Source organism: Salmo trutta, chromosome 4, assembly GCF_901001165.1.
Source record: "Salmo trutta chromosome 4, fSalTru1.1, whole genome shotgun sequence".
NCBI classification, from domain to species: Eukaryota; Metazoa; Chordata; class Actinopteri; order Salmoniformes; family Salmonidae; genus Salmo; species Salmo trutta.
Window position 1 is genome coordinate 7,032,472 of NC_042960.1, and position 22,059 is coordinate 7,054,530.

The 22,059-nt window shown below is 44.0% G+C and overlaps 1 protein-coding gene across 1 annotated transcript; it reads right to left on the minus strand.

Annotated features, from left to right (window-relative positions):
• Nucleotides 1-5,082: 5,082 nt before the first annotated feature.
• On the minus strand, nucleotides 5,083-14,703 carry LOC115191769 (G protein-regulated inducer of neurite outgrowth 3-like). The gene is made up of 2 exons (XM_029749670.1): nucleotides 14,418-14,703; nucleotides 5,083-8,661 (listed from the first exon to the last, which is right to left on the minus strand). The coding sequence occupies exon 2, from the start codon at nucleotides 8,563-8,565 to the stop codon at nucleotides 5,836-5,838; it is 2,730 nt and encodes a 909-aa protein (XP_029605530.1). The 5' UTR covers nucleotides 8,566-8,661; nucleotides 14,418-14,703; the 3' UTR covers nucleotides 5,083-5,835.
• Between the last annotated feature and the right edge of the window lie 7,356 nt (nucleotides 14,704-22,059).

Below are 22,059 nucleotides of genomic sequence, written 5' to 3' on the forward strand. Positions count from 1 at the left end.
TACTAGTAAAAGTCCTACAACTACAGGTCAGTATATCAACCCTGCTGCTGCTGCAGGTCTTTCAATACATCAGCCGCAAAACATTTTAGTGCATCAAGAATGGATTGGATTTATATAGCAGTTTTTCCAGTCGCTCAAATCGCTTTATTAGATGGTGTGTGTCAATGTGGGGGATATTTTTCTCACCCATGAGTGTCTCTGGGAGGGGGGAGGGAGAGGGAGAAAAAAGGAGAGGGATAGAGTGTTGCTGCAGTGTGTGTGTGTGTGTGTGTGTGTGGAACCTCTGTCCACTGGGGGACCAATGATTTATAGAAACATCTGTCAGCCGTTATAAAGCAGTCTCTAGTGAAGACAGCCAAGGTGACCTTAGTGTGTGTGTTTGTGTGTGTGTGTGCGTGCGTGCAAGTATGTGTGCACCTGTGCTTGACCTTCAGCATGTGAAAGGTCACGTACGTGCGTTTGTGTGTGGAACGGCGGGGTGGTTAATGACAAGTCGCTGTAAAATGCTCAGGTCTGCAGTGTGTAATGTTACACAGTGATGGAGTACGCTGGAGTGGAGGAGGGAGAGGGATAGGAAGAGAGAAAAAAGTGTGTGTTCCCCTATAAACAAGAGCACATAGGGGAACACACACACGCATAAACGCGTGCACACACACACACACACGCACAAAAGCGCACACGCACACACACACCTCAATCCTTCCAAACACCTTTTCCCACAATGCTTCCCAACAATGCGAAGTAATGTAGGCCATGTATTCCTCAGGGGCCTGAGCAGCAGACGACATCGGAGGAAGTTCCTTACTGTAGCGCTGCCGGTGATTTAATACAACAGTGAGTAAACAAAACAACTGGAGCAGTACTGGGGAGGCGCTATAAGAGCTGTTCTGGGGTCAGGGAGAGAAACAAAAGGACTGAAGCAGTACTGGGGAGGCGCTATCAGAGCTGTTCTGGGGTCAGGGAGAGAAACAAAAGGACTGAAGCAGTACTGGGGAGGCGCTATCAGAGCTGTTCTGGGGTCAGGGAGAGAAACAAAAGGACTGAAGCAGTACTGGGGAGGCGCTATCAGAGCTGTTCTGGGGTCAGGGAGAGAAACAAAAGGACTGAAGCAGTACTGGGAAGGCGCTATAAGAGCTGTTCTGGGGTCAGGGAGAGAAACAAAAGGACTGAAGCAGTACTGGGGAGGCGCTATCAGAGCTGTTCTGGGGTCAGGGAGAGAAACAAAAGGACTGAAGCAGTACTGGGAAGGCGCTATAAGAGCTGTTCTGGGGTCAGGGAGAGAAACAAAAGGACTGAAGCAGTACTGGGAAGGCGCTATAAGAGCTGTTCAGAGGTCAGTGATGAAGAGACGCTTCAGTGGGGAGGCAGGGCCGCCATGCTGTCGCCATGCTTTAGCCGCCATGCTGTTGCTGACTTATATGGTGCTTTTATGATAGAGAGAAAGTGAGAGAGAGATAAAAAGAGGGGGAGAAAAAGAAAGAGAGAGAAAGAGGGAGAGAAAGAGAGAGAAATAGTGCTTTTATATGACATCATCATAGAGGGAGAACATGAAGCTTGACATGATTCATTACATCACCCAGTGCTCCAGAATCAACCCGTGTTCCATCTATGGAGAACAGCTAAGCATCACTAAGATCACCAGACCCTTAAAGAGATTCATAATCACATACTTACCAATCTCAAAATACAATCAGTAAACAGCAATTAACACAGATACTGATCCCCATGATAAGATGGAGTCTGAGTGTGTCTGATGTGCGGCTAAAGATCCGACAGGGAATTATTTGTGATTTGTATTGGTAATTGTAACGGCTTGTGCTCAAGCTGCGTCTAGGCTACACGAGTCCTCTAAGGATTCTCTGTGTAGCTGAGAGGAGTCTGTGTGTGTGTGTGCGTGTGTAGCTGAGAGGAGTCTGTGTGTGTGTGTAGCTGAGAGGTGTGTGTGTGTGTGCGTGTGTGTGTGTGTGTGTGTGTGTGTGTGTGTGTGTGTGTGTGTGTGTGCATGTGCGTGCGTGGAGCTAACTGGGTCATAGCAGGAGGTTTAACACATTTTAACTATGTTTCTGAGGTGGACATTTTATCTGGAGGGCTAGAGGGAGTCTTGATATAGACTCTAACTAACACGCAGTCGAAGCACTACGCCGAAACCTGATATTCAGTTAAGCAAAGAACAGTTATATAGTGGTGACTTTAGAGGAATTTCCATAGAGAGGGGAAAAATGCCCCGTGAGAATATAACAGAACCGTATGAGACGACACAACAGTGACATTCAGAGAAATTCCCTCACCAAGATAGAATGTAGACTCTACTAATCTGTTACATCGCAAGAGCATAATTTGATTTCTTAAAGCGCACTGACACATTAATGTTAGATGATGATAGACTGGCCAACTGTTGATGAACACGGGCTCTCAGTTTAATTAAGTTTCTGGGCCCCGCACAATTTATTTTCATCTAAATCAATGATCATCTGCAAGTCAAATAGCCTATATCTATTTTTAAGGCAGGGATTTCATTTTCCAAACCCTAAGATTTATAACTCTAAAATAAAACTCAGTTTCAATTCCACTTCCTAGATTTCTTATCCTGCCAGAGAGGAGAACAGCAGCACTCATTTTACAACATTACAAAACAACCTTTCCATTTCAAACAGGTACATTGAAAACAGCCCCCTACCTGGAACAAAAAGACTGTGGTCATGACCGGATTGGATATTAGACAAGACATACAGCACAGAGTGTGATTTTAATATTGAATAATACAGGCTGCTAGTTACTATGACAGAGTGAGAGCCTCCCTCCCTCCCTCCCATCTCTGTTTCTCTCTGTCTCAGTCTCTCTCATCTCTCTATTAGATAGTATTTTCATCACAATGAATCTCCTCTTGTGTTTAACACCCACCGCCTATGGCCACATCTAATCTGCACTTTCAAATGGGAACCAGTCGCAGGGACACAGGGGGCGAGGGGGACATTAAATATTGAAACACCAGCTAATTAAGGCCGGGGTGAGGGAGTCAGCATTAAGGCTGGTGAGTCGACTGCTGCTGGTCGTGATCTATGGACAGAGAGATGGAGAGAGAGAGCGCGAAGAGACAGAGAGAGAGAGATGGGGGAACATTGAAGGAAGATGGAGGAAGAGGATCAGGGGATGCTTTGTAGCTCTACACACGTAGAAAAAGTGTCAGTCCAAATTCAATACATCTCCTCCCAAAGGTAGCGGCATGACAAAATAGGTTGGTGATGCACTTCACTGTGGCAGCCCCTTCAATCAGCAATTGAGATGGCAGTTTGGTTGTGAGTGTGTGGGGGGTGTGATTCTCGTCTTAACACCTTGAATACCAGGGGGATGGAGCTTTGTGTGTGTGTGTGTGTGTGTGTGTGTGTGTGTGTGTGTGTGTGTGTGTGTGTGTGTGTGTGTGTGTGTGTGTGTGTGTGTTCTTTTGACTGGGATCAGAATAGCCCAGGACACCTAACCTAACAGCCCACTGTGACGAATGCAGTGATGAGTGGTGACACACACATACACCCAGACACACAGGAAGTGACAGCACAGTCCTGTGAAATCAGTGTATCACACGGAGACAGAGGGTGTATTCAAACAGACAGTTAGTTGTAATTCCCAAACAAAGAAGACTGGCTGTGAATATTCCCCATTCCACAGCAGGATGTGATGCCAATATCAACACGTTGAGACTATATTTTAAATTGTTTAGAATTTAATAACTTCATTACTCTTAATAACAATGTGGAGGAAACAAGGTTTATGTAATATTTTTAAGCGGATATTTTTTCCTAAGGAAATAAAGTGTTTCAGGTGATTCTGAAAGAGACTAGATAAATTGAAAGTTTTAATTCACTTTATGGAAGCAGACTCATAGTTTAATTTTCTCTGCTTAACCCATACATTTCACATCACTGGATTCGGAATGTAGACCTACCTACCTCTTACAATGATTGGCTTTGGAGTATAGATGCATCCTAAAAAAAACTAATGGTGACTTACATTTTGAACATCTGTCTTATTTACTAATGGACTTACACATAAAAACATGCATTTTGAAAAAAAATCTTCCTACTAATTTGTCTTCTCTAATAGAAGCCCACAGTAATTCACAGATTTTGTGATTTTTACTTTAACTGTGCCTAATCCAATCAAAGATGTAAAACCCAGAATTCAACTAATCTAGCAAGTGAATGATTCAAAATTTAAATGATTTTGAAAATAAACAGTTTTTAAGTCTTTGATAGAGACTATATTTCCCCTTCTCCGCAAATATTCAACCATCTAATTTTGAAGTGGTTCTTTTGTCCTAGCTTTGATAAGTATTTTAATTGAATCTAATTTTAATGAGAGATTATAGGGAGAGGAAAATGGCTTGAATAATGTGGAGTACTGTATACACACACTAATTTGTGCTTTGGGTCAATTTAACCCCTGTCTCAAGGACATTATTTTGGGAAAAGACTGTATAAAGCCCATGGACAACTAATCCACAAGGAGTACACATCTCCACTCCTCTACTACTGCCTGCTGATACATGCTGAACAACGTCCCCTGTGGTTTCAAACAGCCTTCTACAGCAGTTTTCAGGTGTACTTATTGAAACAAAACACTGTACCTGATGATACAGTGTGTACAACTAAGCATATACAACATCAGAATATTTAAGTTTTGAATCAGAGCAAGTCAAAAAGCTGACATTTCATATAGTATACGAACAGAGTCTGACCAATGGTTAAAAAAAAAAAAAATGAGTATTATGATTCCATAAAGGACATGAGAAGCTGGGTGTTTCGTGAGGATGGTTCACAGACCAAATGGAAGATGAATTGAAAAATAGAGACCTCAGAGCTCCTCGGATTGGCAATGTCTCTACTCCTAGACACTACTCACGCTCTCAATCATTTCCGGTCCCTGTAGATCAGCTATCAGCTGCAATATTGCTTCAAACAGACCTTTTACCCATCCTCAAGCAACGTCTGATAACACATTGTAACTGAGGAACTCACACTGTGGGGATGCGCGCCGCTAACGCTCTCTTCAAACACCTGTCAATGAATTCAGAAAGAACTGCTCGGCTGTAGATCACTTTTCGACCTTGAGGTTTTTTTAATCCAAAACGAAGAGAACAGAGACTAAATATAGAGCACCTAAATGCACACAGGCCCAGTGTTATATTGTATTTAAGACATACGGAAATGAGCACAGCAGAGGTTTTCTTCTTCTTTATCAAGACAAAATAAGTAGTTACCCATTCAAAATAAAATCTGCAACAAAAAAGAAAAAAAATATATTCATTTTAGAAATAGAGGTTGTTCAATACACCCGGAACGTAATCGTACTGTATATATACCAAAATGCACCCACTGCACTGAGAAGTAGTGATATTTAGTTGCACATCTGTAAAAGGTATGATACTGACAGTAATATGTATGTATGCCCAAAGATCAGAGCCATGTACTGTATACACCAGGACTTCATAGTGGTAAAATGAGTTATGACTGCCATAAGTACTAACACACATGCGTTTCACTAACATATTATTATTGCCATTTTTCATTAAATACTGTTAGAATCTCTCTCATCTATAAAATAAGTTGTCCATAACAAGAACCTATTTTAGCTTTTTGTTTTGTCCTCTTCCTTTGATAATCATCAACCCTATCTAAGGTAACATTGTATACAACAACATCTGACCAGTAGGGTTAGGGAGAGATCCCAATATCCACACTTTGCTTGGCATCGGAGGAACCATAACAAGGGGTGAACCAGCCTGCTTTATAGGGGACTCAGCTGATGGTGTGGGCTGCATACAGCCGCTGCTTCTCCTTCTCACTCCAGCACGGAGGTAGGGGGAGGGTGCGCGCAGCACTTGGGCCGTCTGACATTTTTCAGCATGGACCTGAAAACGTTCTGCTGCCTCCTCTTGTTTTTCCTGCTGTTGGCGTCGTCCACGGCAACGGTGGCGGGCGAGTCGGGCACCACCGGCGGCACTGAGATGGACTTCCTGAGTGATGACTGGGTCACGACCTTCTTCTCTTGTTCTTTGATCTTACACTGCAGGTGGCTCTGGATGGCAAAGCCAAGGGACTCGGGGTCAACGGATGCTCCGTACACCTCCCAGGTCATCCCCTGCTCGTCCCACAGCACATCGTGAACGCTCTTCTCTCCTTTCTGTTTCCCCTCCTCATCTTCTTCCTCCTTGTCCTTCCTCTCCGGCTCCAGCTGCTCCTGCTTCTTCTTGCCCAACAAAGCCTTAACGCCCCCAACCCCCTTAACAATGCTCTCCTTCGCCGCTTTCACTGCCGTCTTGGGTTTAGTGTCCTCTGCTTTTTTGGAGGTTGTCGTTGAGGCCTGGCTGGGCTTGGCAACGGAAGAAGTTGACTGCGAAGGAGGAGGAGCAGCCTTATTGTCGGAGGATTTGGTCATGCTTACGGCAGTTGGCGACAAGGGGGATGGAGCTTTAGCAGAGGGAGGCTTGGCAGGCTGCGTTGGCACGGTCTGCGCTTCATTAGACACCGTTGGTTTCTCTGCTGCATTGGGCTTGGATTGGGAGTCTGCCACTGCCTTCTCGCCTCGATGCTGGTGATGATTCGCTTTAGCTACCGGCTCGTTTTGGCCGCCGCACGGCTCGATGTTGATCTGGTAGACGGGCTGCAGAGGCGGGAGTGCTCCTCTCTGCTGGATGTTGCATAGCGCTGCTGCCCCCCCGACTGCCAGATCTTTAGGCTTGGCCCCCAGCCTGGCGACCTCTGCATGGAGGGCCGCCACCGCCTCCTCTGCATGGAGCACCACGCCGGCACTCTGACTGGAGCATGACCCCGCCTCCAGGGTCAATCGCTCTGACCCAGACCTGAGACCTGCGGTGTAGTTAGGTGGCGGGGGGCAGGATGGACTGCTGCCCATGTGAATCTGGTGGAGGGGCACCTGGTAGACCACAGACAGGCTCTCAACTGCTGCTTCCTCCCTCAGGGCAGCACCTCTGTCAGTGGACCTGTAGGGCGGGGGCAGAGGAAACAGGCTGGGGCTGGTGGAGACCGCCCGGCTGCACATGTTAGCCACTGCTTGGACCTCTACGTCCTGGCCCTGCTTGCTATGGGTGGGGGTGGCAGTGGGGGTGGCGATGGGGGTGCGGGTCATGGTGGAGGCCTCCCGGTATAGTTTACAGTGGGCTTTCTGTTGCATCTCCTCCGAGACCGAGGCAGTCTGGACGGCTTCGTCTGCCACCTGTGCTGCATGGTGGGCAGGCTGCTGGTTCTGGCCCTGTTGGGCCTCAGACTGCTGGTTCTGTTGGGCCTCGTTGAGTGACGAGGGAGAATCCTTCTGTGATGAAGACTCTGACGATGCCGCCAGCAGGTGTTTATTTAAGCAGATCTCTGTCTTTGCTACTGGAGTAGGTTGTAAATCCTTCTTCTCGGGGGGTGTCGGACTTGAGGCCTTATTCCTAAGCCCTACGTTTTCCTTGCTGTCTGATGATGGAGGCGTGGTGGTGATGGCAGCATTGACAGGAGCTACTGCAGTCTCCTTGGTCTGTTCCGGCTGCGATGTAGCTGCCGTTTTATTATGTTCCGTTTGGGAAGGAGGGTTCTGAGAGATTGTCTTGGGCGTATTTTTTTTAGAGGCCTGTAGAGGACGTTCTGATGGAGTAGGGTTGGTGGCGGTGGTGGTTGCGGTGGCTGGGCTAGGTAAAGGTGAGAGACTCTGTGTTGTAGTACTACTATCAGCCTCTTTTGATTTGTAAGGAGGCGGAGCAACCTTGTTTGTAGTCACTGCAGCTCCCTCTGCCTTACCTTGTTTGGGAGTCGTCAGAGACGTCAGCACTTCAGAGGCCGAGGTATGCTTTGGATCACAGGTCTGAGGGGGATGTTGATTTGGTGTGGTTGCGTTTTTGTTGTCCCCTGCTAGTAGTGACTCCTCTTTAGCTACTGCAGAAACTCTGACGGTAGCACTCGGTACTGCTGTGGGCTCTGGCGATGGCTTGGCTGCACACCCATTCCCTGCCCCTGCTCCACCAGGCTCTTTCTCTCTGCAGTAATTCGTATGCACGTCAACCTTTGATGATTTAACGGCGGACGACAGGCCGGCCTTAGAGATATGCTTCTCCTTCTCCTCACTGGCGGCTGTGGGGGTTAACGCTGTCAAATTGGCGTTGCCGTCCCTACGGCCCTCTGCCGTCGCGTCGGTTACACTCACACCTCCTCGGCATGTCAATGCCATCTGCTGCTCTATTCCAATCACATGCTCCGATGGCGATTTCCCTCCGTTGCCATTGGTCGAGAAAGATGTGTTGGTGTTGGACCCCACCCCGCCGCCAACCGGTTGTCCATGGCCAGTTGATTGGATCCTGGAGGTTGTGTTGGGGGTTGTCAGACACAGGTTATCATGTGTGTGTTCTGTAGGGACAGGGGCAGGGGTAGTGGTGGGGGCAGGGCAACCCTGGGTGAGGTTCAGGTTAGGTTCTTTAGCCCAGTTGGTGTTAGACTCCTGGTTTCCCAGAGCTTCCACTCCAGCCAGCTGAGGGACCATTTGGACTGTCACTGTCCTTTTTGGGTTGGTTCCCATCCTGTATTGAGACAGTCCTCTTAGCCACTTCTACTGTAGGGATCCAAAGTCGAACCAGGTGTCCACAATCCTATCCCTGTCTATTTGTGTAATTCCCTATAAAGTAGGAAAATAGAATAGTTTTAGTTTCAAAGAAGTATGAACAATAAATTAGATCATTCCATGTAGATAATGGTATTATACTATAAGTCTTTATATTAATAGAGGATGATGATCTTGGTAATTTCTTTCTCACTCTTGCATTTTACATCCTGACCTCAAAGGTGATATCGAAACACCAAAAAAGACATGAGACTTTATTACAATTTTTTTTTTAACATAAATATATTTTAACTTGAAATTAGAAAACTAACACGATGAGTGATGAATCTGAATCTGTAAACAAAGCAACAGACAATAGCAATAACTCCAAATTACTAACAATAAGCCCAAGACAATGCTGCTTCAAAACTGACCTAAACTGTTTTGCTGCTCAGAGATCGTTGGCCTTTCCTCTTTTCATTCCAGTAAGTACATTTAATTTTAATGTGTCTCTGATGACTGCAAACTGATTTGAAATGATGGACCATGAGCACTCCGAGTCCCTTTGGAGCAGAGAAGATAAAGCAATGCCAAATCTAAGATTAACTATGCCACAAATGATTTTTGCTCAAAAACTGATGGAATTTGAAAGACTACAGCAATCAAAAACACTTACCACATACTTCAACAAGCTTGAGTGAATCAAATAATTCCTCTTAACCCAGGAGGAAATCTATTGAATTATCCTTAAGTGGGGACAGAGGCATTGACTTTGCAATCGCAACAAGTGAAAGCAATAGTGTAGCCTTAGTTCCACGTTTGACTTTACCATTAGAAAAAGTATATATCCCAATGCCCCAGGGCAGTGATTGGGGACATTGCCCTGTGTAGGGTGCCATCTTTCGGATGGGACGTTAAATGGGTGTCCTGACTCTGTGGTCACTAAAGATCCCATGGCACTTATCGTAAGAGTAGGGGTGTTAACCCTGGTGTCCTGGCTAAATTCCCAATCTGGCCCTCATACCTTCACGGCCACCTAATCATCCACAGTTTACAATTTGTCTCATTCATCCCCCCTCCTCTCCCCTGTAACTATTCCCCAGGTTGTTGCTGTAAATGAGAATGTGTTCTCAGTCAACTGACCTGGTAAAATAAGGGTTAAATAAAGAGCTATCAGACACTGCAGCCTACAGATGTAGGATCTTCATTTGAGCCAGTTTCCTACAGCAGGATAATAATCCTGCAGCAACAGGAAATGTGAATTATTATGTGGACTATAATAAATGGACAGTTTTGTAGGAGTTGATCAATTTTCTCAGCAACAAAAGAGTGATCAAATTATGATCCTATATCTGTATGACATAAGTCCTTTTAAAAAGGTCTGAAATGAGCCATCTGCTGGCCTCAAACACAGACCTCTGTGTGTTTGTTGGTCTCATCTGTTGCAACATCTTCCCTGAAGCTACAGCAACAGAGCTGTTCATTGTGGACATCGATAAGACATTGAACCAATTTGGGGAGATTTCAAATGCACTTCAATTAGCCCATTGGATTTTTCCAATAGGCTTCATTCATCATAGAGTCTGTTCATTTTTGACTCTGTGATCTTATTTTCCTCGTCATCATTCTACAGGTTATGGCAATTAAAAAGAAGGCCTATTGTCATTAATAACAAAGTAAAAGTCTCAACGGGTTATCCTTATCCTTCTAAATCCGACACTTCTCGTTCCTGAATGTCCTAGCCAGGCTACTAAATATTCCATTTGGAATTGTAAGCTCAAATACATCACAGTGTATTGGCTTATATGTAGGCCAAACGCACACGCCCATCCGAAAATAAATCTCAAGCAGTGTCTAAGCCTGCAGCTGCAGACTCCAGACAGAGAGAAGTAGAAAGAGTGAGTGAGCAGCGGCCCACTCAAAAAGAAATCAGATTTCTGAAAGGTACGAACTAAATGGCTTTGCCATGGTATTTTTAGTACAGAAGGAGAATAGGATGGCTTGTATAGTTCTGAGTGCTTGAGTTGTGATTTGTCAGATTGGATTTTCCATGCCACACAGTTGGCAAACGTGTCCAGTATATTCACACTATAAGAAAGTGACCTATTACTACGGCACCACTCTCTGGCTGCCTTGACAAGTGGCTCTGGCTGTCGGACCAGATCACATCCAACCCCTTGGATGTGTGAAGTGAAATGATGGTTCCCTATGAAATTGTTCTTCAATGGCCGACCACGCTTTCAGCAATCAACTCGACCGCAATAATTGAACCAGGTGTACAGGGGCGAAATGAAGAAAAGGAAGCAGAGCAACTCAGCCCTCAGACAGACACACTGTGTGTGACTCCTTGAACTGTCATCCCAGGACGTTCACATCCTATAAAATGATGTGTTTCCTATGTAGTTTATCTCAATCCAAATTAGATGGTGACTTAAAGCATCTGTTGTTCTGGAACTTTGTGTCCTAGGGTGTTGTTTTTGGGCCTCACTATTAATCATCCTCATCATTAAGTTTGTTCTCAGCCAAGGAAAGGTTAGTCTTCTTTTTGGGCATATCCAAATAGCCAGAACCTGTGACATTTTATTTTCTGCGCAAAACAATGAATAGGCCCGTATTCATAAAGAGTAAGTGTGAGAGTAAGAATGCTGACCAAGGATCAGTTTAGGATCAATATTCCATATAATAGAACTGTGGGTTTAAGTTACTCTGTCAGAGTACATTTTGAGGGGAGAGGCAGAGGGATAGACTAGTCAATCCTTTATTCAGGGCCCGTATTGATTCATAGCGCCCCTCAGAATAGGAGTGCTGATCTAGGATCAGGTCCCCTCTGTCCATGTGATCTTATTCATTATGATCTAAAAGACTACACTGATCCTAGATCAGCATGTTTACTCTCACGCTTACTCTTTATGAATAAGGGCCTTGGTTACTTGAAGCAGGAGGTGACCGTATCCTACAGGAAGGGGTCAGTGTGTCCTCTGCCTCATGTAGGGTAGCTGTGGGGTCTCCCATCAGGAGTTCCATCACCCCATGTTAATATCGAAGATGAGCGAGAGGCCCCCAAGCTGTTCATTTGAGACACAGGAGCATATAAATACGACTTTGTAATTAGATTTGTCTTGTTTCTTACTTCAATGGGATTTCAGTGGAATAAACCAAGCAGATGAATCAACAAGGTGGTAAATAAGATCCAGTGAGGTACACTACATGACCAAAAGTATGTGGACACCTGCTCGTCAAACATCTCATTCCAAAATCATGGGTATTAATATGGTCCCCCCCTTTGCTGCTATAACAGCTTCCACTCTTCTAGGAAGCATTTTCACTAGATGTTGGAACATTGCTGCGAGGTCTTGCTTCCATTTAGCCACAAGAGCATTAGTGAGGTCGAGCACTGATGTTTGGCGATTAGGCCTGGCTCCAATTCATCCCAAAGGTGTTCGATGGGGTTGAGGTCAGGGCTTTGTGCAGGCCAGTCAAGTTCTTCCACACTGATCTCGACAAACCATTTCTGTATGGACCTCGCTTTGTGCACACGGGTATTGTCGTGCTGAAACAGGAAAGGGCCTTCCCCAAACTGTTGCCACAAAGTTGGAAGCACAGAATCGTCTGGAATACCATTGTATGCTGTAGCGTTAAGATTTCCCTTCACTAGAACTAAGGGGCCTAGCCCAAACCATGAAAAACAGCCCCAGACCATTATTCCTTCTCCACCAAACTTTACAGTTGGCGCTATGCATTGGGGCAGGTAGCGTTCTCCTGGCATCCGTCAAACCGAGATGGTGAAGCGTGATTCATCACTCCAGAGAACGCGTTTCCACTGCTCCAGAGTCCAATGGCGGTGAGCTTTACACCACTCCAGCCAATGTGCATGGTGATCTTAGGCTTGTGTGCGGCATCTCGGCCATGGAAACCCATTTCATGAAGCTCCCGACTAACAATTTTTGTGTTGACGTTGCTTCCAGAGGCCGTTTGGAATTCTGTAGTGAGTGTTGCAATCGAGGACAGACGATTTTTATGCACTTCGCACTTCAGCACTCAGCGGTCCCGTTCTGTGAGCTTGTGTGGCCTACCACTTCGTGGCTGAGCCGTTGTTGCTCCTAGACGTTTCTACTTCACAATAACTGCACTTTCAGTTGACCGGGGCAGCTCTAGCAGGGCAGAAATTTGTTGGAAAGGTGGCATCCTATGACGGTGCCTTGTTGAAAGTCACTGAGCTCTTGAGTAAGGCCATTCTACTGCCAATGTTTGTGTATGGAGATTGGATGCTGTATGTTCGATCTTATACACCTGTCAGCAACGGCTGAGGCTGAAATAGGCAAATCCATTCATTTGAAGGGGTGTCCACATACTTTTGTATATAGTGTATATTATTGCTAATCAATACAATATAGCGGTCCAAACAGGACGTAGATTGTGTGAACACCCGACAGCATCATTCATTGGTAATAAGTTAGGCTAATACTGATATTACTGATAAAACAGGAGAAATACTGTTTTAAAAGCCCAATGCAGTAAAGAAAAGTGACGTTCCTGTGTTTTATATATATTTCCACACTATGCGGTTGGAATAATACTGTGAAATTGCGAACATTATGATAATGCCCTTTTAGTGTAAGAGCTGTTTGAAAAGTCCACTTGAAATTTCTGCCTGCCTGGTGACATCACCATGGGTAAATTAGTTAATAGACCAATAAGAAAGAGTTCCAAACCTCTCTGCCAATAAAGCTAGATTTAAATTTTCCCCTCCCAACTCAGACCACTCCCAGACAGTCCTAACAAAAGTATTGCTTTAGAAATGGATCTTTGCTAAGAAGCAATATTTTCTTTATTTTTTACAATTAGAATTGAAAACAATCACAGTGAGGTACTTAAATTGTTACCCAGAAATGATTTGATAATTAAATAAAAACTGGATTGGACCTTTATCACAAAATAATTGCACATTCTACATTTGCAAAAATAAATACATTAAATATTTTGAAAACCATTTTCAAAAAGCTTATCGTACAGTACAGTAGGATCAAATATATCTAGGACTACTGAGGTTTCCCCCCTCTTGAGTTGACTGACATATTACATACATATCACAACGAATCACATGATACAATAGGTGAGTTGGGGGAATGGACCCTGACAATTGAATGGTCAAATCATATCTCCTCCTGAAATAGTAATTCGTAGGTCTGTGTGTTTCCCTGGAGATACCATATATTTAAAATACAATTTTATACAGTCAGTGACCGGCGACTAGAATGCATGGACTTAGCGATGGAGATAATGTAGCCTAGACATACATCAACTTTACCATTATGACATGAATCCCTTTAGAAGCATCACACAGTAGAGAATATGCTTCTTTCTCATCTATTTCACGTTTCACTTCTACTACACGTTTAGTAGGCCTATAGGCTACCCAATCCGTATGTAGCTGTGAACGTCTCTATGCATTCGTCATATTAGGGTCTCCTCTCTCGAAAAAAAACATCCCCACTGAAATTACAGTTTCAACCCCAGACAATTATCTCATGATGTAGCGTACAAGTGAATTGATATAGAAAATACAACAATATCGTAGCCATGACAAAACAAAGGGATGTGGAGATGAATGCGATGAAAAGATACAGTCAGGTGAGAGAAACAACATCATAACCATGTCAATTGACGATGCACATCCGAACCCCACTCCTAATAACCAACACATCAACACATAGGAATTTCAGGACCCCCCCTGCGGCTTTACAGTCATATTTGACCTTGCGGAGGAATTCATTATCTGTACACTTATTATCTTAACGACACTTTATTCAGACAAAGAGGAGACAGCTTACCTGGTGCGGTGTAGTCCCCGTATCATATCATATTCAGGGGGTTGATTACTGCGCTATTTAGCCACTGTTTGTTTCCACGGTGCGGCTGAAGCACCCGGCTGAATATCAATGAAAGAATTTCAAGCAGGTCTCGGTGACATGAAGCCGCGCCTTCGATCGGAGCGGTTCGGAATACAGGTCTGATCAGAGGAGGTAGCCTAAATGATAATTGCGTCAAGCATGTAATATCGATTTTCTTCCGAGGATCTAGCGAAGATGTGGCTGTGCGCTATGACTCACGCTTGTTCGGTTGGGTCCTCCTCCTATACAGACAGTTATCATATCAAACTTGCTGCTACGCTTCACGGAGCAATAGGCTACATTGTCATTGGAGCTAACAAATCGTGGTGTCACCTCTCTCTTTCTGCGAGATCGTGCTGTCCCAGGGGATGTCCACACTGCATTGTTTTCGGGATGCTCAATGACTGTAAAAGAGAAAAAGAAAAAAGAATGAAGGAAAAAAATGGTATGAAAGAAAGAGAGGAGGACACAGAATGGTATGAAAGAGAGGAGGACACAGAATGGTATGAAAGAGAGGAGGACACAGAATGGTATGAAAGAGAGGAGGACACAGAATGGGATGAAAGAGAGGAGGACACAGAATGGGATGAAAGAGAGGAGGACACAGAATGGGATGAAAGAGAGGAGGACACAGAATGGGATGAAAGAGAGGAGGACACAGAATGGTATGAAAGACAGGAGGACACAGAATGGTATGAAAGAGAGGAGGACACAGAATGGGATGAAAGAGAGGAGGACACAGAATGGGATGAAAGAGAGGAGGACACAGAATGGGATGAAAGAGAGGAGGACACAGAATGGTATGAAAGACAGGAGGACACAGAATGGTATGAAAGAGAGGAGGACACAGAATGGTATGAAAGAGAGGAGGACACAGAATGGGATGAAAGAGAGGAGGACACAGAATGGGATGAAAGAGAGGAGGACACAGAATGGTATGAAAGACAGGAGGACACAGAATGGTATGAAAGAGAGGAGGACACAGAATGGGATGAAAGAGAGGAGGACACAGAATGGGATGAAAGAGAGGAGGACACAGAATGGTATGAAAGAGAGGAGGACACAGAATGGGATGAAAGTGAGGAGGACACAGAATGGTATGAAAGAGAGGAGGACACAGAATGGGATGAAAGAGAGGAGGACACAGAATGGGATGAAAGAGAGGAGGACACAGAATGGTATGAAAGAGAGGAGGACACAGAATGGGATGAAAGACAGGAGGACACAGAATTGCAGGGACATCAGACATCAAACATAGAGAAAGCAGCATTTAATTACATATGATAGGCTAGTTATTTCCTGCTCTCCACATACAAAAGAAATGCTGTTAAGCATTTGGACCATTGGGCAGTATATATCTAATCCCTGTAGACTACATACGGCATTGCTTGCTGAATGGGAACAACAATCTATAGGCCACAGACAGTGTCACTGCAACACTGTCTGTAGTGTTGTGTTGAGGCAGTGGCTATACACTATATGTAGTGTTGTGTTGAGGCAGTGGCTATACACTATCTGTAGTGTTGTGTTGAGGCAGTGGCTGTACACTATCCATTTCCATCACTGGATATGGATGTGACTATGCATGCACTTGCACTGAAGGGGAAAAGCACCGTTAATTATGCCCTGTACTCAGTGGTGGTTCTAGCTTCTATGGCTCCCTGGGCGAACCCCCCCAACAACAAAAAGCACCATTCTGCACTAACTGTCATTTTTATTCAGACATTCGGAACAACACAAATAAATAATCATAACATTTAAAACGATATAAATATATATACAAAAATAAGACTCCTAAATATCAAAAAGAAGTAACAAAGACAAATAGAAACAAATTGTAATATATAAATACAAATAAAAAGAGAATCGAATTACACTATTACCCTATTCCTAACAAAAAACACACAAGTAAAATAAAATTGCACAAATCCGTAAATCACACAAATACACAAATAGAATAGCACACTTATAAAGAAGAGAACCTGATTATTACACTATTGAACTTCAAACAAGAAACACACCAACTAAATTGCACAACTAATTACATTACTAATTGCATTAGTAGTGTACAAAGTTAGAGATGTGCTATTTGATAGATTCCCCCGCTCGGGCTTCCAGTGGGGAGACCTGAGGTCAACCTACCCCCGCCCCCCTCCCCATCTCATACTTCTGAGTGGGAGACCTTCCCAGGCAGTAGCCTGCCAAGCTCACAAACTAGAATCAGGGCGCCCACTCCGACAAGGTTAATTGACCCACAGTCCCACATGGTGACATGATATCATTGACGTGACGTGCAAATGAGCGATAGAAAACCAATCACGCAAATGTCACCATTTGGAATATTTTTTTAATTTTTTTTGTGCGGGCGCCCTATGCCGCCCCCGGCAAGATGCCGCCCCGGGTTAAATTAATCTGATTCAGTATCTCCTCCATGTGTTGTCCCCCCTGTCATGTCCCCAATCCTCACTGACAAGTCCCTGTGTTATGGATCATTGCTCCCGGGATCCTTGGGAAGTCCAACTCTGACCTCACCCCATTGAAGTTGAAATGTAAAATGGTTAAGGTAAGGGTTATTGTAATGAACACGATGGGAGACAGAGAGCTGGTTTCAAGCGCAGGGCGCAGCAGGTGTTTATTGCAAAGGACCACAGGAGGAGGCAGGTAGCTGGGTCCAGGGACAGGCAGAAGGTAATACACAGGGGTCCAAAAGGGCAACAGTACAGGCAGGGAAAAGGCTAGTAACGTAGTCCGGGAGATCAGGCAATAGGTTGATAACAGGAAATCCGATAGACTAAAGTACAGGCAGGGAATAGGCAAAAGGCGCCGTTAGTGAGGCAGGCAAAAACTATCATACACAGGAGGAGTAAATCACAGGGAAACCCAGTGCTCCGAAAGACGTGTGACACAAAACAAACAGATCCTCACAGTGATGGGGTGCAAAGAACTGAACTAAAAAGTATATTTCAGTGTGTTGTCTCTGAACACACACACACACACACACACACACACACACACACACACACACACACACACACACACACACACACACACACACACACCTTTCCTATTGGACTCAGTAATTGTGTAGGGTTGACCTCTGGCCCTAAGAAGCCCATGGAAGATGGTTAGATGAGACAGCAGCCACTGAGGCCTGTGATACAGACCTTAAAGTCCGAGTGCAGTCTTATATACAGTACCGGTCAAACATTTGGACACATATACTAATTGCAGAGTTTTTATTTATTTTTTACTATTTTCTACATTGTAGAATAATAGTGAAGACATCAAAACTATGAAATAACACATTTGGAATCATGTAGTAACAAAAAAGTGTTAAACAAATTCTTAAAAAGTAGCCACCCTTTGCCTTGATGACAGATTTGCACACTTTGGCAAGCTTCATGAGGAATTATTTTCCAAATGCTGAGCACTTGTTGGCTGCTTTTCCTTCACTCTGCGGTCCAACTCATCCCAAAACATCTCAATTGGGTTGAGGTCGGGTGATTGTGGAGGCCAGGTCATCTGATGCAGCACTCCATCCCTCTCCTTCTTGGTCAAATAGCCCTTCACAGCCTGGAAGTGTGTTGGGTTATTGTCCTGTTGAAAAACAAATGATAGTCCCACTGTGCAAACCAGATGGGATGGCGTATCGCTGCAGAATGCTGTGGTAGCCATGCTGGTTAAATGTGCCTGGAATTCTAAATAAATCACAGACAGTGTCACCATCAAAGCACCCCCACACCATCACACCTCCTCCTCCATGCTTCTTGGTGGGAAATACACATGCGGAGATCAACCGTTCACCTACTCTTCGTCTCATAAAGACACAGCGGTTGGAACCAAAAATCTCAAATTTGGATTCATCAGACCAAAGGACAGATTTCCACTGGTCTAATGTCTATTGCTCATGTTTCTTGGCCCAAGCAAGTCTCTTCTTCTTATTGGTGACTTTAGTAGTGGTTTCTTTGCGGCAATTCGACCATGAAGACCTGATTCACACAGTCTCCTCTGAACAGTTGCTATTGAGATGTGTCTGTTACTTGAACTCTGTGAAGCATTTATTTGGGCTGCAATCTGAGGTGCCATTAACTCTAATGAACTGATCCTCTGCAGCAGAGGTAACTCTGGGTCTTTCTTTCCTGTGGCGGTCCTCACGAGAGCCAGTTTCATCATAGCGCTTGATGGTTTTTGCAACTTCACTTGAAGAAACTTTAAAATTTCTTGAAATTGTCCGTATTTACTGACCTTCATGTCTTAAAGTAATGACGGACTGTCGTTTCTCTTTGCTTATTTGAGCTGTTCTTGCCATAATATGGACTTGTTGTTTTACCAAACCCCGCTATCTTCTGTATACCACTGCTACCTTGTCACAACACAACTGATTGGTTCAAACGCATTAAGAAGGAAAGAAATTCCACAAATTAACTTTTAATAAGGCACACCTGTTAATTGAAATGCTTTCCAGGTGACTACCTCATGAAGCTGGTTGAGAGAATGCCAAGAGTGTGCAAAGCTGTCACCAAGGCAAAGGGTGGCGACTTTGAAGAATCTCAAATATAACATATATTTTGATTTGTTTAACACTTTTTTGGTTACTACATGATTCCATATGTGTTATTTCATAGTTTTGATGTCTTCACTATTATTCTAGTAAAAATGTTTTAAAAAACCTGGAATGAGTAGGTGTGTCCAAACTTTTGACTGGTACTGTGTATATATATATTTCCACAATAATAATACTGTGAAAAGGATAATACCCCTTGAGGGTAAAAGCTGTTAAAAAAGGTCGCCTGAAATTTCAGCCTGCTTTGGTGGGATGGAGTTTTGGCCTTCTGTTGTGACATCACCATGTGGTAAATGAGTTAATAGACCAATAAGAAAGAGAGTTCCAAACCTCTCTGCCAATAGCAGCTAGTTTTAAGTTTTCCCCTCCCCATGCAAACCACTCCCAGACTGTCCTACCAACATTTTTCCTTGAGAAATTGCTCTTCACTAAGAAGATTTTTTTTTCTTTTAGACATTTTAAATTGAAAACAATCACAGTAAGGTACCTAATTGTTATCCAGAAATGATTTGATATTGAGATAAAAACGGCTTCATTGGACCTTTTAATTACGATTTAAACACACCACAACATATATGTCACATCAACAGCATCCTCCCGGACACCCTAGACCCACTCCAATTCGCATACTGCCCCAACAGATCCAAACATGAAGCAATCTCAATCGCACTCCACACTGACCTTTCCCACCTGGACAAAATTAACACCTATGTGAGAATGCTGTTCATTGACTACAGCTCAGCGTTCAACACCATAGTGCCCACAAAGCTCATCACTAAGTTAAGGACTTTGAGACTAAACACCTCCCTCTGCAATTGGATCCTGAACTTTCTGACGGGCCGCCCCCAGGTGGTAAGAGTAGGCCACAAACAAGTCCGCCTCGCTGATCCTTAACACTGGGGCCTCTCAGGGGTGTGTACTTAGTCCCCTCCTGTACACCCTGTTCACCCACGACTGCGTGGCCAAACACAACTCCAACACCATCTTTAAGTTTGCTGACGACACAACAGTGGTAGGCCTGATCCCTGACAACGATGAGACGGCCTATAGGGAGGAGGTCAGAGAACTGGCAGTGTGGTGCCAGGACAACAACCTCTCCCTCAATATGAGCAAGACAAAGGAGCTGATCGTGGACTACAGGAAAAGGCGGGCCGAACAGGCCCCTTAACATCGACGGAGCTGTAGTGGAGCAGGTCGAGAGTTTTAAGTTCCTTGGTGTCCACATCACTAATCAATCAATGAAATGTATTTATAAAGCCCTTCTTACATCAGCTGATGTCACAAAGTGCTGTACAGACGAACTATCATGGTCCAAACATACCAAGACAGTCGTGAAGAGGGAATGAAAAAACCTTTTCCGCCTCAGGAGACTGAAAAGATTTGGCATGGATCCCCAGATTGTCAAAAGGTTCTACAGCTGCACCATCAAGAGCATCCTGACCTGTTGCATCACTGCCTGGTATGGTAACTGCTCAGCATCTGACCGTAAGGCGCTACAGAGGGTAGTGCGTACAGCCCAGTACATCACTGGGGCCAAGCTTCCTGCCATCCAGGACTTATATAATAGGCGGTGTCAGAGGAAAGCCCAAAAAATTGTCAGAAACTCCTGTCACCCAAGTTATAGACTGCTTTCTCTGCTACTGCACGGCAAGTGGTACCGGAGCGCCAACTCTAGGACCAAAAGGCTCATCAACAGCTTCTACCCCCAAGCCATAAGTGTCACGTCCTGACCCGTATAAGGGGTTATTTGTTATTGTAGTTTGGTCAGGACGTGGCGGGGTGTGTTTGTTTTGTGTTGTCAGGGTTTTTGGGTTGTGTTCTATGTTTTGTATTTCTATGTTCTATTTTCTCGTTTTTTTATTTCTATGTCTAGTTTATTGTTTTGACCTTCAATTGGAGGCAGCTGTTCCTCGTTGCCTCTAAGTGAAGGTCCTATTTAGTAGGGGTGTTTTTTATGGGGTTTTTGTAGGTAGTTGTTTCGTGTATAGCTGTATGCCTTACAGGACTGTTTGTCATTGTTTTTGTATACGTTTGTTTTTCCTTCTTTCTGCCAATAAAAAAGATGAGTATACAGACTCCCGCTGCATTTTGGTCTACGTTATACGACGGCCGTGACAGTAAGTCTGCTGAACAATTAATAAAAACACCACCGGACTATTTACATTGACCCCCCCCCCCCCCCCTTTGTACACTGCTACTAATCATTGTTTATTATCTATGCATAGTCACTTCACCCCTATCTACATGTACAAATTATCTCAACTAACCTGTACCTACGCACACTGACTCGGTACCCCCTGTATATAGCCTCGTTATTGTTATTTTTATTGTGTTACTTTTTATTATTATTTTTTACTTTAGTCTATTTGGTAAATATTTTCTTAACTCTTCTTGAACTGCACTGTTGGTTAAGGGCTTGTAAAGTAAGCATTTCACGGTAAGGTCTACACTTGTTGTATTCGGCGCATGTGATAAATAAAGTTTGTGGTCAAATGTGCTATCGGAATCTATTGACATGTATAGATACCGTATAGATAAATATATAGATACATTATTGATTCAAATATATGAATAGTTGAAGATACCTAGATTGATTAAACTATATCATAGGTAAAGTATCCATACATGCAATGTGTTTTTTTGCCAAAACATTAGTGTTTAAAAAGGGGGATTGACATATCTGATTCCATACTTCAATCAAATATGAACACACTAATTCAAGGAATTTGTCTAGCCGTTAAACTTAATCCCTATGAACAGTGACCATGGTGGCTTTAGGGAAGTATTTTCACCATACATCCTATGCAACATCCGCACCTTCGTGTGGCAAGTATAGGAAATGCAGCTATTATAATAGGTTAGTGCCCTCAAATTCAACTCTGGACCTCGAAGCCTGTTCCAGTTTTTTTCATTGTTCCTGTCTAATCGGGGACGGATTTCGACCTGGGACACCAGATGGATGCAATTCATTAGCAGGTAAAAAGTTTACTCCAAATGTTGTTGAGTTCCGTTTTGTTC